The sequence below is a fragment of the Emys orbicularis genome, chromosome 10, assembly GCF_028017835.1.
Source record: "Emys orbicularis isolate rEmyOrb1 chromosome 10, rEmyOrb1.hap1, whole genome shotgun sequence".
NCBI classification, from domain to species: domain Eukaryota; kingdom Metazoa; phylum Chordata; order Testudines; family Emydidae; genus Emys; species Emys orbicularis.
Window position 1 is genome coordinate 54,812,353 of NC_088692.1, and position 17,265 is coordinate 54,829,617.

Below are 17,265 nucleotides of genomic sequence, written 5' to 3' on the forward strand. Positions count from 1 at the left end.
GCTGGGGAGGATTTTCACGGCAGCATTTTGGCTAGACTAAGGGGGGGACAGAGCAGAGGTGACGGGACTTTCCTGACTGGCCACAGCCCCGCATGGACCTGGCTGGGCCTGTGCGCAGAGGCACTCGCCTGGCACCCTGGATGCCCACCCACTGCGCCCTGCGGGCCGGGCCAGGCCAGCCCCGCCTGGCTGCCCCGCGGCCCTGGGCTCGGTGGAGTCACACCAGGGGCGAACAGGGCCCCTGCGCTGCTCTTCGAAAGGAGAGAGACGAGGCGAAGAGGGGCCAGCGGGGGCGGGGCGGCGCGGCGGGTAGCCCCCGAGGCAGGTGGAGGGAGGCTCAAGGGGCCTTCTCAGCGACAAGGTGGCAGCACGACGCTCTGGCCCCAGCTCCTCCTTCCTCTATGATCACTGCGGGGAGACAGGCACTGAAGTCGGACGCTCCAGCTTTTCTCTCTATGGTAAGAAACCTCATCATAGGGCGCCGGCGTCGCTGGTGCTGGGTGGGTGGCGGCGAGTTCGGGTGGGAGGAGCAGGAGCGGCGCCCAGGTAAGAGATGCGGGGCCCCGAGGGGGTGGGGGCAGGGTCTCGGGGCGGGCGTGGCGCCAGCGTCAGGTGCCTGCTGGGGTGTTAACTGATGCGGGAGAGGGGAGCTGGCGCCGCGGACGGGGGGTGCTGGGGACCCGGGAGGGGCGCTAAGGTGGGGCTCTCAGGCGGTTTCCGGGGAGGTGCAGGATGTGCAGGGTCCCATGTCCTCCGTTCCTCTTGGGCAGTGCCCACCAGCCTGCTGTTGTTCCCGCCCCCAGGATCCCAGTAACTGGCCTGGCCCAGACTGGTCCGTTCCTCCGTGCAGTTGGCAGCGCTCTGCGTAGTGGGTGTCACGTTGCCCCCGTGTAGTTAGCCAGTTCCCCCTCTTTGCGTGAACCTTTCACCCAGCCAGAGGGGAGAGAAGCATTTTTTAACAATCAGGAAAACATGATTATCAAACCCAGAGAAGTGGCTGGGGGGCCCAGGGTAGGTGTAGAACTTGAAAGTGTTTTAAGCTCACTTTTAAAAATCAGCTTTTTCAAGTTTCTCTGCCCTGAAGTGTTTACAGTCTAAGGCAGGGGTGGGCAAACTATGGCCCGGGGGCCATATCTGGTCCTTCAGTCATTTTAATCCGGCCCTTGAGCTCCCGCTGGGGAGCGGGGTCGGGGCTTGCCCCGCTCCGTGTGTGCTGTGGCTCTGCGCGGCTCCTGGAAGCAGCAGCATGTCCCCCTTCCAGGTCCTACAGGTAGGGGCAGCCAGGGGGCTCCATATGCTGCCCCTGCCCCAAGCGCCAGCTCTGCAGCTCCAATTGGCCAGGAACCGTAGCCAGGGCCGGCTCTGGCTTTTTTGCCGCCCCAGGCAAAAAAGCCTCCGGCCGCCCCCTCCCCCCAGCGGGGGGGGGGGGGGGGGGGGGAGGGCGGCCGGAGCCCCGGGGGAAGTTGCGGCGAGCCCCGGCCGGGGCTCCACTCTCCCCCCGGCGGCCAGAGTGCCGGGGGGAGGGCGGCGAGCCCGGCCGTGGCCCCGCTCTCCCCAGCGGCCGGAGCGCCGCGCCGCCCCCCTCCAGGTGCCGCCCCAAGCACAAGCTTGGTAGGCTGGTGCCTGGAGCCGGCCCTGACCGTAGCCAATGGGAGCTGCAGGGGCGGCACCTGCGGACGGGGCAGCATGCAGAGCTGCCTAGCCGAGCCTCTGCATAGGAGCGGAGGGGAGACATGCTGCTGCTGCTGGTTGTTGCTTGAAGTAAGCACAACCCAAAGCCTGCGCCCGTGGTCCCCTCTGGTGCCACAACCCCCTTCCCTAGCCCTGATCCCCCTCCTGCCCTTTGAGCCCCTTGGTTCCAGCCTAGAGCACCCTCCTGCACCCCAACCCCTCATCCACAGCCCCACCCCAGAGCACAAATCCCCAGCTGAAGCCCTCACCCCCGCACCTCAACCCCCTCCCCCAGTCCAGACCCTCCCACAACCTGAACTCATTTCTGGCCCCACCCCAGAGCCCTCACCCCCTCCTGCACCCCAACCCCCAATTTTGTGAGCATTCATGGCCCACTATACAATTTCCATACCCAGATGTGGCCCTCGGGCCAAAAAGTTTGCCCACCCTGATCTAAGGCCTCAATCTTGGAATGAGCTCCAAGTGGGTTGACCTTCATTCCCATAGGATGCATATTGCAGGATCCATTGTCCTGGTCCCATGAACCTGTACAAAGTCCAGTTGATTTAATTGGGATGCCATATAGGTGGAGAGGTATATGGTATTGGATCCTGATGCAGGATTGTGGCCTTGGAAAAATAGTATCTCACTGCATATCAGAACATGATATGATTACTAGAGGCTTCTTATTGCTGAAACTACTTTATATGCCATTGTTTGAATCCCAAGTAGGTCTCAGTGGCAAGTCTTGCTTTGGAAGGTTAAATAGTACTTCTGCCATTTTAGTTTGTTCTTGTTGTGGTAAACCTGGGGGAAGAAAGGGGAAGGGTAAACTGTCTTGTGAAGATTTATTTGTATTTGTATTAGGACTATCAATTAATTGCAGTTAACTCACGCTATTTACTCAAAAAAATTAATTGCGATTAAAAAAATTAATCGCACTTAGAATACCAATTGAAATGTATTAAATATTTTTGGATGTTTTCTACATTTTCAATATTGATTTCAGCTATAACACAGAATACAAAGTGCACAGTGTTCACTTTATATTATTTTTTATTACAAATATATGCACTGTAAAAATGATAAACAAAAGAAATAGTATTATTCAATTCCCTTCATACAAGTACTGAAGTGCAATCTCTTTATCCTGAAAGTGTAACTTACAAATGCAGATTTTTTTTTTGGTTACATAACTGCACTCAAAAACAAAACTGTGTAAAACTTTAGCGCTACAAGTCCACTCAGTCCTCCTACTTATTCTGCCAATCGCTAAGACAAACAAGTTTGTTTACATTGACGGGAGATACTGCTGCCTGCGTCTTATTTACAATGTCACCTGAAAGTGAGAACAGGTGTTCGCATGGCACTTTTGTAGCCGGCATTGCAAGGTATTTACATGCCAGATATGCTTAACATTTGTATGCCCCTTCATGCTTCGGCCACCATTCCAGAGGACATGCTTCCATGCTGATGATGCCCTTTAAAAAAAAAAAATGCATCAATTAAATTTGTGACTGTACTCCTTGGGGGGGAGAATTGTATGTCTCCTACTGTGTTTTACCCACGTTCTGCATATATTTCATGTTATAGCAGTCTCGGATGATGACCCAGCACGTGTTCATTTTAAGAACACTTTCACAGCAGATTTGACAAAACGCAAAGAAGGTACTGATGTGAGATTTCTAAAAATAGCTACAGCACTCCACCCAAGGTTTAAGAATCTGAAGTGCCATCCAAAATCTGAGAGGGAAGAGGTGTGGAGCTTTCTTTTAGAAGTCTTAAAAGAACAACACTCTGATGCAGAAACTACAGAACCCAAACTGTCAAAAAAAGTCCAACTCAACTTTCTGCTGGTGGCATCTGACTTAGATGATGGAAATGAACATGCGTCAGTCCGTACTGCTTTGGATCGTTATCAAGTAGAACCCATCATCAGCATGGAAGCATGTTCTCTAGGATGGTGGTTGACGTATGAAGGGACATATGAATCTATAGCGCAACTGGCACGTAAATATCTTGCAACGCCAGCTACAACAGTGCCATGCGAATGCCTTTTCTCACTTTCAGATGACATTGTAAACAAGAAGCGAGCAGCATTATCTCCTGCAAATTGTAACCAACCTTGTTTGTCTGAGTGATTGGCTGACCAAAAAGTAGGACTGAGTAGATTTGTAGGCTCTAAAGTCTTACATTGTTTTATTTTTGATTGTATTTTTGTTGTTGTTCATAATTCTACATTTGTAAGTTCAACTTTCATGATAAAGAGATTGCACTACAGTACTTGTATGAGGTGAATTGAAAAATACATTTTTTTTGTTTTTTTACAGTGCAGATATTTGTAATAAAAAAAATCGTGAGCACTGCACACTTTATTCTGTGTTGTAATTGAAATTAATATATTTGAAAATGAAGTAAACATCCAAAAATATTTAAAATAAATGGTATTCTATTGTTTAACAGCGCAATTAATCGCGATTAATTTTTTTAGTCACTTGACAGCCCTAATTCTTATTTCTGATCCTAATTTTTTCTTTTTGTTTCCAGAGAATTCCTATGCATATTCAGCTTATATAAAGAAATGACCACACAGGTAAATACACAGGAGGATTCCAAGTAATTAAACTAATCTCTCTAGTTTGATTTGTGACCATTTTTATAACGTGGATGTTCTTTTTCATTTCAGTACAGTATTCTCTTCAAGCAAGAACAAGGTGAGGAGATACTAACATGGTATTGTGCTGTTAATTTTTCTTACCTAACATCTTTATTTCCTTGGATGATTTAAAATGAGTGCTAACAGATTTGTGAAACATTGCATTCTCACTAAGTCTAAATCTGAGTGGGTTTTTCGGTATTTTTAGCTGCAGTGATCATGGTAAATAAAATTGGATTTAATGTTGCATAGGCATGATCCAAAGCACTCCAAAGTCAACAAAAGGACTCTTATTGACTTCAGTGGGCTTTGGATTAGGCCCTATGAGAACATTCCCAATCCATGTTACTTTTTTGTAGACTGGTTCAGGTGTACTTGAGAATGCATGGATTCATAGGCAAGCCCATGATCCATTAGGCTGTTTACTGTGACCATGGCTCCCTGGATTCTGTGGTTCTACAGCATGTGCCACAGAATCTTGCAGCAGAATCCCATGCTTTCATGAGTGACAGTATTCCCAACTGCAGATATCATGAGCTTCCTCCCTGACAAATTTTCCATTGTAGTTATGAATTGTCAATACAAACATCTGCATCACATTTGATTTACTGAGCTCCTAGATTTCTAACACAATGAATACTATACAGATTTATTTTTCATTTTGAATCTGATTGTTTTTGTTAAATTTCCCTGTTTTGTTTTGTAAGCTACCTGAACCTGCCATAGAATTTCAAAATCTGTTGGACTGAAATGCCACAGTAACCAGAAGCTTTGCTGCAGAATTTAGGTCCAGCTGGCTACATGGTTCACATGGCCTTGACCAGGACTTGCATTTTGCTATGGGTAGAGTCTAACATGGCTGCTGCTGTCAGATACCATGCTTGCTAGCAGCTTTCCATTCTGTTCTTTCTATTATGTATATGTTCTCGGTATGACATGAGAATTATAGGTGAGAGGGGAAGGTACTGTTAGTGGATTCCGCACATTATTAGTGCTTCCTTCTGCTTACAGCAGGAAGTAAGAACAAGCAACTGCTGTGGGTAAATACACCTGCTTGATTCCAAGAAACACCATTGTTTTCTCTCTAATATTTGTGCTCTCTTCCAGCACATGATGATGCCATCTGGTCAGTTGCATGGGGAAAGAATAAAAGAGATGGTTCTGAAACAGTAATCTCTGGATCTTTAGATGATCTAGTGAAGGTCTGGAAATGGTAAGTGAGGGGTTCGATAAACATTGGTTAAACTGATTTAACAATTGGAAATACAATGTAAACTAGTGCAGAAATACAGTATTCTTTCCTTTCTTTAGCCCCCAGAACATCAGTAGCTGTGCACTGCACAGTAAGTAGCAGAGCACTTTGCTTTGCTGAAATGGGGGCTAGGGTTGGGGAAACAAGCTGGAAAAAAAGGCTGTAAGTAGTGCTACGCACAAACTGTCTGCTTTCACTCTTCACCTGCAGTCAGTTCTCCCCTTTTGCTGTGCAAAAGGTAAGAAATGCTTTTTAAGAAAAAGAAAGGGGGGTGGGGAGCTGGAGGTGGGTGCAATACCTGAAATTACTCTTAATTAGTTTGTTTTTGTTTGTGTTTTTAACAAAAGGACTGATGAAAAATTAGATCTACAATGGACTTTAGAGGGCCATCAACTGGGTGTGGTATCAGTAGATATCAGCCACACAGGTACCATTGCAGCATCCAGTTCCCTAGATGCTCATATTCGTCTTTGGGATTTAGAAACTGGCAAACAGATCAAGTCCATAGATGCTGGTCCTGGTAAGATCTTGGTAGTTATTTGTAATCTCTGCAATGTGTGTATTTATACAGTACAGTAGAGAACTAACATACTAGCTGGGAGTGACTAGCTTTTTTTATAGTGTCACAATGGTCTCCTTCCCTTTGCAAAACAAGGATATGAGATTAACAGGCATTCCCTTGCATATACTTTACCAATGCACGCTATACTGGTATAAGCCAGTGTTAATCTGATGTCTCTCTATTTGGGGTTGCACTGATAACAATCTATTTAAAAACTGATTTTAGTTAAACTAGTGCAACTTCTAGGCGTTGACAAGGCTTTCATGTAATCCTGCTGGCTTTATTCACTGTCTCTATTGTGACTATTTTTTGTTGAGGGTGCATAAGGCAGAATCGAATCCAGTTATCTCATAGGTGTAGTGATCAGAAAGTCTAGTGGTGGCAAAAAAAACCCTATTCAAATACACAGTGATGGCTGAGATTTGCATACTAAGAAGGCCCCAGGTTTGCTGCAGGTGCACTTTGAAACTCAGTACTGTGCAGAGGGTGCTTGTTTATGGAATGCATGGCTATGTCCAAAGGTGCAAATAAAAAAAAAAAAAAAAAAGGTTTAAGTCTAGATAAGCCTTGACCAGCACTGAATTCCAATTTGGAGGGCACAAGATCTTAACCAAAGGATTTAAATATTATAGTAAGGAATGTTGGTAGATCAACCTTGTAGGGTCAGAGAATGAATGACTAAGCACATATGTAATAAATCTGTGAGGCACACAGCACCAGGCTAAGTAGATAACTGTAAAAAGTCACCATGTAATTCCATTTCAATGAATAATGATCTGCCCTGCACTCTTTCCTTCTATCTGTAAGTGCTTCCTGTCTCTGTTGCTGGGCCAGCTCTCCAGTGCTGCTTCTGACAAAGGCAACAGTTCTTTCTTCTAATGGTTTTCAAGCAAATAAGAGGATTTTTATTTTTATTTTTTTGCACAAGGTCGCGATAGCTAATGCCATTTAACACTATTAATGTGCTGCTGTTCTAGGAGGATGCCCTAGACTAAGATCTTCCTGGAAAATGTCATCTGTGATTAAGCTGAAAAACAAACACCTTAAGCGTTTATTCTGTCAGCTTTTGTTAGCTTGGTGTGAATTTAACATTTTGTGGCTGAAGTGCAAGGGAATAAACTATCTGTGAACAGGTATACGTGGAATTAACATTGTTGGCTAAAAACTATAAACAAGATTAAATATACCAAATATTTTTTCTTTTTTGTACAGTTGATGCCTGGTCGTTGGCTTTTTCACCAGATTCCCAGTATCTTGCAACAGGAAGTCATGTGGGAAAAGTGAACATTTTTGGTGTTGAAACCGGAAAAAAGGAATATTCTCTGGACACTAGAGGGAAATTCATCCTTAGCATTGCATATGTAAGAACTTAACTGATATTCTCTTCTGTTAAAGTATCATCCTTGTAATCTGCTGTAAATCACTCATTTTCTGATACCGTATTCACAACCTTAACAGGAACCCTTATTTAAAAAACAACAACACAGACTTCCTACCTACACATCATCCACTTCTAGGCAATAACCTCCTAAAGAAAGCACTTTACTTCTGCTTATAATTGCCATTGGCCTTTCCTGTATGTATAATGGTCCTTTTGTTCCAACTTAACTGATGAATTGGACCAGCCTTAAAGGTAATACAAGCTTTCTATAATGCTCTTGCTCTTCCAGCAAGGATATCAGACCATTACAGATACCAATTAAATCTCTGAATTCCCCTTTACGAGGTAACTTTGTTGATGGGGAAATTGAGGCATAATAAGTTTAAATGACTTTTCCTAGGTGAGACAGAAAACTATTGAAAAGCACACACTCTTCACTGTAAATTATTACAATAGAAAATCCCCCATTGCTGTACATCAGAATGAATAATGCATCTAGTAAAAGAATCAGGCAGATAGTTTTCAAACTGCATGATGTCCTTAATGTCTATCTGGAAAAGTCGCTCCTGCTCTTGCTCATGTGCTGCTTATGAATTTCAGTCTTAGATTTTCAGATTTTTCTTAGCCCACCATACTAAATATCTTGCATGGCAGATTATTTTTGATGTCATCTTGTCTCTTTTCACCTTCCCCATCCTCCCAATACAAAATAAGAGTAATTATAAAATGTGTAACATATGTATTGTTAGAGTCCAGATGGAAAATATTTAGCCAGTGGAGCAATAGATGGCATCATCAATATTTTTGATATTGCAACTGGAAAACTTCTGCATACGCTAGAAGGTAAGTCTTGGAATGTTTGCAGTGTGCAAGTTATAGCTTTAGTCCTGATTAAAATGTTAGTTAAGAAACACTTTAATATTGTATGATGGGTTGAAATGTCAGGTTAGTTTGTCCATCTTGAATGTTCACTTGCAGGCTTACACTGATCGACAGGTTTCCGAGACAGTCCACCTATATCCGTGCTCTGATTTAGGCACCATCATTTTTATGGTTCTAAATGCTGAAGTATGTGTGGGATCCAATCTTAAATCTTCAACATGCACCATGGATGTGTCTTAGAAAGCATATCCAGTTATGCTTAACTGGATTCTTCCTAACAAATCAGTTTAACTTTCCCCAGTGCTAGCAAATGAAGCTGGTCTGTCAATGCTACCTTACTCGTTCTCCGCCCCCCAACATTGTATTGATATTAAAAAGTTAGTTCCCATGGCTAGAAGAGGGATGGAACACCTTCCCTCTTGTTATAGAACATTGCAACTCTCTAACAGGGATGAAGAGACTCTCTTAAGTAGTTTATGCAACCACGTGAGGGAGATGAGTGTTCAGGAACCTTCCAGATTCCTGATGCACTTACACTGACTGTATTCAGAAGAGTTTTGGGGGGCAAGGGCAGAAGTAGCCTAAGAATGAGGAGCTTAACAATCGTTCAAATATGTAAACTGAAGAATATCTCCTTGCTTTTTTTGAGGAAAGATATTATCCTGACTTAAACCCCCTCTAATAATTCTTCTTACCAATGATAGAGTATTTACAGATCAACCATGCCTATTCTGAATTTCAGGCCATGCGATGCCAATTCGCTCATTGACATTTTCTCCGGATTCCCAACTACTCGTTACAGCTTCAGATGATGGATATATCAAAATCTATGATGTGTAAGTTGTTTTACAAGACATGTGATGTAAAACTAATATTCTAAGAGGCTGTAGTGTCCCAGAACAGACCACTCCTGTGGGAATTCTGCACTACTGCGCATATTTAATGAGCCCCGCAGATTTCTAATTTTTCATACAGAAAAGCTTCTGCCATTATGTTGCTGCAGTGCTGCCCTTTGCCCACCAGAGGGCGCTGTGGCGATAGAACAAAGTTGCAGCTCCCTGCAGCAAGGGGTCATCCAGGGTCTGCATGGGGGAAGCTTCCTAACAATCTCTCCCTTGCCCTCTCTTAGGGTTACCATATTTAAAAATTAAAAGAAGAGGACACTCCACGGGGCCCTGGCCCCGCCCCTTTCCCACCCCCGGCCCCGCCCCAACTCTGCCCCTTCCCCAAAGTCCCCGCCCTAACTCCCCCTCCTCCCTCCCAGCCACGCGAAAAGGGCTGCCCGAGTGCTACTGGCTTCACGGTTTGCTGGGCAGCCCCCAGACTCTGTGCCCCCGGCTGGCGCTTCCCCAGCGCAGCTGGAGCCCGGGAGGGGAAGCACCCAGCCGGGGGCGCAGGGTCTGGAGGCTGCCTGGCAAACCGTGAAGCCAGTAGCGCTCCGGCTTCGGGCAGCCCCCATGCCTCCGGACCCTGCGCCGCCGGAGCAGAGCAGCTGGAGCCCGGGAGGGGAAGCACCCAGCCGGGGGCGCAGGGTCTGGAGGCTGCCTGGCAAACCGTGAAGCCAGTAGCGCTCCGGCTTCGGGCAGCCCCCATGCCTCCGGACCCTGCGCCGCCGGAGCAGAGCAGCTGGAGCCCGGGAGGGGAAGTGCCCGGCCGGCAGCTGGGGTCCGGAGGCAAGGGGGCTGCCCGAAGCCGGTAGCGCTCGGGCAGCTCGGCTCTTAAACAGAGCCGAAGAGTCAGGGGAGGAGCAGAGCAGCCGTGGGAGGGGAAGTGCCCGGCCGGTATTTTCCCGGACATGTTCGGCTTTTTGGCAATTCCCCCCGGACGGGGGTTTGATTACCAAAAAGCCGGACATGTCCGGGGAAAAACCGGACGTATGGTAACCCTACCCTCTCTCTCTCTCCACCCCCCCCCCACCCCCAAAAAAATGTTCCATACTTTTCCCACCCATACCCAACAGTCTTCCAAGTTCACACCCAGGCTCCTTCCCAGCAATTTACTTCCCTCTCCCTCAGCTCCTCTGTTACCCCTGACTCCCCCAAGCCTTTGCTCTGCTTCTGAGGGGTGTGGAAAATACGGTTCTGTATTGTAGTTTAAATGAATTATTACTCAGAGTTCTGTTTTCATATGCCAAGTAAGGAATCTATTTGTCAAAAAACATTTTCTGAATTTTTGTTGTTGTCTGTATTGTTACAGACGTACTTGCTGACAGGTATTTTGAAATAACTGACCAAAAATAATTGAAACTGGTGTGATTATATTGTGTTATTTTGACAAATAAAATATACAGAATTTTGCAGACTGTTAAAATATTGTGTGCAGAACTTTTTAATTTTTTGGCGCAGAATACCACCAGGAGTAACAAACCAAGCATTCCGGTGTATGGAATTATCTTTAACAGTGTAGTTGAATTAACTACTTTTTAAAAATCTGACATTTTAAACTGTAAAACACTAAATCTGTGAGCTTGGACTCTTTTAAAAGGGTACAAATGTGGATGGCAGATCTGGCTCAGAAAATTGATGCCCACTTGCCATATTTGGTAGTTCAGTATACCTACCAGCCTCATTCTTATCCTGCATTCTATTTTTTTTTTTTTTTTTTTTTTTTTGGTCCACCTTTAGAATTTCTGCTTCATGCCTAAGATTTGCTGCCTCATTCATTGTCTTCACACTCCACTTAAGCCCTTGGCTTTCTCCCTACTGCTGCCCTCTTTTCCTGTAGTCTGTCACTCTCCTGACTCTCTGTGGCAATACCTTCTTCCTCCTGCTATCTGGGCTTTCTTTGATTTCCACCAGTCTGGCTTCTGTCTTTCCCCTCTGCTGAAACGTCTCTCAAAATCACTACCTACCTTTGACTTAGCTAGGAAAAGGTATTTTATGCTCAAATCCTAGGCCTTGTTAGTTCAAACATCCTGACTGGGGGAGAGGCTGTGTCTCAGATAACTGTGACCTAAGCCCCCAAGAACTTACCTGAAATTAGCACAAGAAATGTTAATGCATTTTTTTTATTATATGGTGGCTTAACACTAAACATTTTGTCTCCCATAGACAACATGCAAACTTGGCAGGCACACTAAGTGGTCATGGATCCTGGGTATTAAATGTGGCATTTTGTCCAGATGATACTCATTTTGTTTCCAGGTATTTAGCATTTTTAATTTTTGTAGATTTTTATGAAGAAACTTAATCTTCCATTTATAAATTGAGGTTGATCACACTACCTACATAACTTAGAGTGGAACCTAGATAACTTGTATTAATGAGTGAAAGATCTGTTTTAAATTACTATGGGCCAGACTGATATCCTTACTTACATAATAGTGCCTTATACAAACAATCTAATTGACATCAGTTGGGCTTCTTTTGCAGTTGAGTTACATACTTCTGCATGTAAATAAGGGTATCATCATCTGGCCCTAAATTTTTGTCAAGTAGCAAGTAAGTGAACATACCTAACTGAAGGCAAAGATATTGATTCTCAAAATGCATGTTAATTTATTTTAACGATTGTAGCTTAGCTTCTCATTATTTAATTGATGCTTCATCCCATTGTACTATAGTATACTGTAAAAATAATGATATCTTGGTAATCTTAACCCTTGGAACAGTGCAGACTAGTGAGAGTCTACTCAACTGTGCTTTCTTTAACTAACTAATATGCTTCAGAGAATTGGTGATTGCTGTGTTTGGAATTCTCATTTATTTTACACGCTGTGCATATTAAAATAATTGCTAATTGAGGCCAGTGTTTCTAGAATCTGCTGGTAGATCTTCATTTGTTCTGTTGCTTTCCCCCTAATTTTGAGGGTTTTTTTTGTTTTTTTTAAATACTGCAGTATCAGATCTTTGGTCTCTTAATTATAGTATAATCAAATTGCTACTAATTCAGATTTGATCTAAAATATTTTCCAGTTCATCTGACAAAAGCGTAAAAGTTTGGGATGCTGGAACAAGGACCTGTGTTCATACCTTCTTTGATCATCAGGATCAGGTATATTAAGAATGTAGAACATGTATAATTCTCATATCCAGTCGTCTTATCTAGATAGATTTACTAGTATGAAACCTTCACTTAGGGCTTGTCCTTACAAATCCTTAGGTTTGCAGCAAGCTGGAGTGTGAACTTGCTGCACGCTAAGTGTCTGTGTGGACCCTGCTGCCGTAGACCAGAAGTTTCCTAGTGTGCTTTAATCTACTCCAGTTTTGAAACAGGCTAGGGTGGGGTTGATTTACACCCTGTCTTGCTGCAAACTACGTGTTTTTTATAAGCAGGTCCTTACATTTTTTAATTGAAATCCAGGCTCCACTGAAGTCAAAAGCCCATTGAAATCAGTGGGGCCAGGATTTCACCACTAGCCCTTGGGATACTGCACTAACATTGTAAAGCTTTGATGGTATTTGAGAATCCCTATCCTAGAATCTATTTCCCCCCCCCCCCCCTCCCAACTCCCAGGCTGACCTTTTCTAAGTACTGTAATACTTTTTACAGCCCCAATCAAGAGGCACACTCTAGGGTGGTGAAATGGAATCTCATCAGTCTATATCAAATCAATACATCTTTGCTACCCTCCTATTTTGGTTCATAGCAAACAGGGTGAGTGTGCTCTGAATGTAAAGGAAAAAATATAGACTGTTAAAGGCAGTGGGTTGGTGTCTTTTTCCCTAATTATGTAGGAAAAAATCCTTAAAGCTTATTTCTTCTTGAGATTTTTCCTCAAAAATCAGGATTATCAACTCGTTTGCTGGGAGGCCTTCTTGGAATTGGAGCTCTCACTGAAGTGGTAGTTGCCTTTGAGACCAGGCTGGAGCTAAATCTTTACCAAACTAACCTCTTTCCTCCCAAACATTTTGGGCATTTGAATTTGTGTTAACAAAAACAAACCAAAAAGAGGGGGGTGTATTTAATTTAAAATAAAATAATTAAAAACAAACCAACCCTCTCTTCCCTATTAGTCAGGTTTCACTTCTTTGGTAATTTGTGCTGTCAAGTCTACTAATTTCCCCGTTTTCCAGGGAGTCTCTGAGGATTAACGGAGTTCTAATTTTAAAAAAAGTAAAATAAATGATTTTTTTTTTTCTTTTTGAGAACTGTCTGTATTGATGTCTTGCTCTCAGGAGGCTAACACACAGTCATGCCCTTCCAGGTGTGTGAGAGGAGTGTTAATGAAAAGTGGTGGTGCAACTGACAAAGACTTCCCAAAATAGACTATTGAAGACAGAGCCCTTTTGGCAATAGCAGGCTAATGTGCTATTTTAAATTTTTTATCTTAGACCTTGTAACATGACTAGGAATAGTTTAAGGACTGACCAAACCTCTCTAGGGTTTGTATTAGTACTTAAGTCATTAGTTGGCTGTCTGGGTTTACCTTCTGCTGAAGGTGGCCATCCTTCAGCCTGGTGCAACCCTCCATTTCCTTTCAGCCTTGCATTTCTCATGCTTTGTTTCTTTTTCCTTTCCTTTCCTGAAATTACTATAAACTAGTTTGGCTTGGAATGGAATAGGCTAACACAGCTACTGAGAGAACCAAACTTGTTGAAATTGACTCACATTAGAATGACCATTTTGTACATATCACCTTTCATTCCTTACTCATCCAGGCTGTTGGGGAACAAACTGTATATTCAGCTAGATGGGTGCAGTAGGAAGATTATTGGGTTTTCATAGTATTTGACAATATCAGGGTTCAGAAGATGGAAAGTGAGGCTAGTGCCTTTTTCAGACAGATGGCAGTCTCTACTGTGCCTTGGTTATCTCAACAGCTTTGCATTAGTAGTGGAACTGATATATTTAAACTACCATCCCCGCTACTTAAAATGTGAAACAATGGCATCTTGTTACCCACTTTAATGAGCTATTGTTTGCACTTCTCTATTTGCAGGTCTGGGGAGTGAAATACAATGGAAATGGTTCCAAAATTGTATCTGTTGGAGACGACCAGGAAATCCATATCTATGACTGTCCAATTTAAATATGCCGAGTCAGGTGTATTGGTTAATTATGTATGTACAGATTTTCAGGATTACTACACTTACTTAAAGATGCTTCTGATTATTTTGTTAATGTGATAATGCATTTTAACAATGCTGAGCTGAATCTTGGACTCTATTGATACAATAGAAAAATCAAAATATACATAAGGTTTATATGTATCTTTATCACTTTACGTTTGGCATGAAAGAACTCTACATTTTAAAATAGAAGTTACTATTGTAGTTGCATATAACTTTACTGCTTTCTCTTAAGCAGTCTCTGGAACAGTATGTATTTGGAAATATGTACCCACGTGAAGTAACTGCTTACTTAAGCTACCTCCATATTTTTCTCTCCGGAACTATATAAATAGATTTGAATCTGAAATTGTTGACTGGCTCTGGCTGAGGCTTAATTTAGGAAACATTACTGGCTCTTAAACCATGTCTACGTGTCAGACATGGCAACCAGCATGCTGGTGCTAAACAGTTGTCCTGGTGATGTGGGACAGGGTCATTTAAGTTGAACATACTCTAGCACCTGTGCTCAAGGCACATGGTTCACTAGTCATGGTGTATCAACTTTAAATTTAAAAAAAAACCCAAAACACCCCAAACTTAAGTTTAGATTCTCTCTTTACTGGATGTGTATTAGCTGTAAACGTTTTAACCCATTTCCTAGCCTGGTGTCCTGACTGTGAACTGATTCTTGAGGGGTGGGGAATTCAATGTGATACATGGAAAAATATTTCCTCAGTGTTCCAGTTAAAATTCAACTTTTTTTTTAAATCCATAAAACCAAAGCAAGCTGTGGAGGGGAAGTTTCCTTTCATGTCACTGCTTAGATGACCTGTTTCAGGGAGCTCTTTAAATACAGTCTCATTGTAGGGCATATGGTAGGTAAGCCATTGATACAGAACCTCTGGATTATTTCAGCTTCAAATTTCCCTCCTGCTGTAGGTTTTACTAGAGTTTTTTCAATTCTATCTCAATGCAGAACAGTTGTATACAAAGTGTACCATTTCTTGCTTTCTAAGGTTGATGCTACCATTTGCTACTTCTATAAAATAAAAGCTTAATTTCACACTTTCCCCTATCTTATATCTTCTAGACAAGGAGAAATATGTATGGTCATATCCTGTGTGCTAACTACCAGTTTGAGGAAATACTAATAAACATTTAAAGGTGAGATGCTCTAACAGTTCCAGGCAGTATGTAAGACCATGTCTCAGTGTCCCTGTTAAGTTTAATCATTGACCATTGCATTGACACTAATGCTGAGAGTGTCAAAATCTTTACAGTAAAATAACTTCCATAATTTGCGTTCTACAAATGTTCTTCTTCCCCCCCCTCCATGTAAAAACCCTGTTCCTAGCTCTATTGCAGGATTAGGTATAGGTTTAAGTGTAGCATCTATCCTGTGTAGTCTAATAAGTAGCAGCCTGCTTACAGTTCATGTTACAGGCATAGGCTATCCCAAATGTGTAAGACAGCTACTTAATTATAAAGTGGGCCAAAAGTAAAAGTTATGGTGTGCTTCATGTAGTGGTAGACAAGTATTTACAAGCGAAGTATGGCACTCTGTGGTCAATGGACTGACTTTTTTTTCTCCTCTTCCTACTGTAGGGGTGGGCAAACTTTTTGGCCCGAGGGCTACATCTGGGAATAGAAATTGTATGGTGGGCCATGAATGCTCACAAAATTGGGGTTGTGCGGGAGGGGGTGAGGGCACTGGTTGGGGGTGCAGGCGCTGGTGTGGGACCAGAAATGAGGAGTTCAGAGTGCGGAAGGGGGCTCTGGGGTGCAGGTTCCGGGCAGCGCTTACCTCAAGTGGCTCTCAGAAAGCAGCAGCATGTCCCTTCTCTGGCTCTTATGTGGAGGTGTGGCCAGGTGGCTCTGCATGCTGCCCCGTCCGCAGGCACTGCCCCTGCAGCTCCCATTGGAGTGCCAGAGGGAGCCATTGGAGCACGTATGAGCCAGAGCGTGGCCATGCCACAACTTCTGGGAGCTGCGTGGAGTGGCCCCGACCCTGCTCCCCAGCTGGAGTGCTAGAGTGGAGCCATGTGGCTGCTTCCAGGAGCTGCATGGTGCAGACCCTGGCCCTGTACCCTGGAGCGGGTCCATGCAGCTGCTTCTGGCAGCCATGTGGAGTGGCCCCCACCCTGCTCAAGTGCTGGAGCAGGGCAAGCCTAAGACCCCACTTCCCAGTGGGAGCTCGAGGGCTGGCTTAAGACAGCTGGCAGGCTGCATCTGGCTGGCAGGCTGCAGTTTGCCCACCTGTCTTACTGCAAGCAAGAGCTGAAGGTTCAAGTCTTTATTCTGCAGGCAGAAGTCTTATGTAAGATCAGCTCTTGTCTTGTCTGAAGCTAGGAATTCCTTTAGTGGAAAAGGCAGGTAAATAGAACGGAGTAGGGGGTTATTGTACAGAAACTAAATCAAATTGTGTACAAGGGGTTGCCTTTTTATACCACACTGGCATATGGCCATCTGTAGTGGTGAGCTGGAGCCGGTTTACGCCGGTTTGCACAAACGGGTTGTTAAATTTTGAAGCGGTTTTAGAACTGCTTGTTAACCGGCTTCCCTGCAGTGGGGGGTGCTGCAGCTTTGATGGGCTCTGGCCGGGAAGTGTGTAATTTCTCCTCTGGCTGCCAGGGGGCGCTGTGCTGCGGGAGCCATGTGGGTTGCTGCCTGGCCCTGTTGCTGCTGCTCCTTGGACCTCTGGCCCTGGGACTCCCACTGCTGCCTGGTGGGTCGCTGGCTGCTCTACTGGGCCTGGAATCGTCCTGCTGCTCGGGCTGCTCCGAGCCGCTCTCCCCATGAGTATCTGCCACCCTACCTGCAGGCTGCCAACCCCTGCTGCACCCCCTTGCCCAAAGCCAGCCCCACACT

At 44.3% G+C, this 17,265-nt stretch overlaps 1 protein-coding gene across 2 annotated transcripts; it reads left to right on the plus strand.

Moving 5' to 3' along the window:
* Window positions 1-488: 488 nt before the first annotated feature.
* On the plus strand, window positions 489-15,690 carry SKIC8 (SKI8 subunit of superkiller complex). 2 transcript variants are annotated; one of them, XM_065411829.1, is made up of 12 exons: window positions 489-546; window positions 4,219-4,264; window positions 4,358-4,385; window positions 5,435-5,540; window positions 5,927-6,099; window positions 7,354-7,502; window positions 8,272-8,365; window positions 9,147-9,240; window positions 11,455-11,547; window positions 12,319-12,397; window positions 14,286-14,406; window positions 15,488-15,690. In XM_065411829.1, the coding sequence occupies exons 2-11, from the start codon at window positions 4,253-4,255 to the stop codon at window positions 14,373-14,375; spliced, it is 918 nt and encodes a 305-aa protein (XP_065267901.1). In that variant the 5' UTR covers window positions 489-546; window positions 4,219-4,252; the 3' UTR covers window positions 14,376-14,406; window positions 15,488-15,690. The 2 variants fall into 2 exon arrangements, with proteins under 2 accessions (XP_065267901.1, XP_065267900.1); XM_065411828.1 differs by having other exon boundaries at window positions 14,286-15,690.
* The last annotated feature ends 1,575 nt before the right edge of the window (window positions 15,691-17,265 follow it).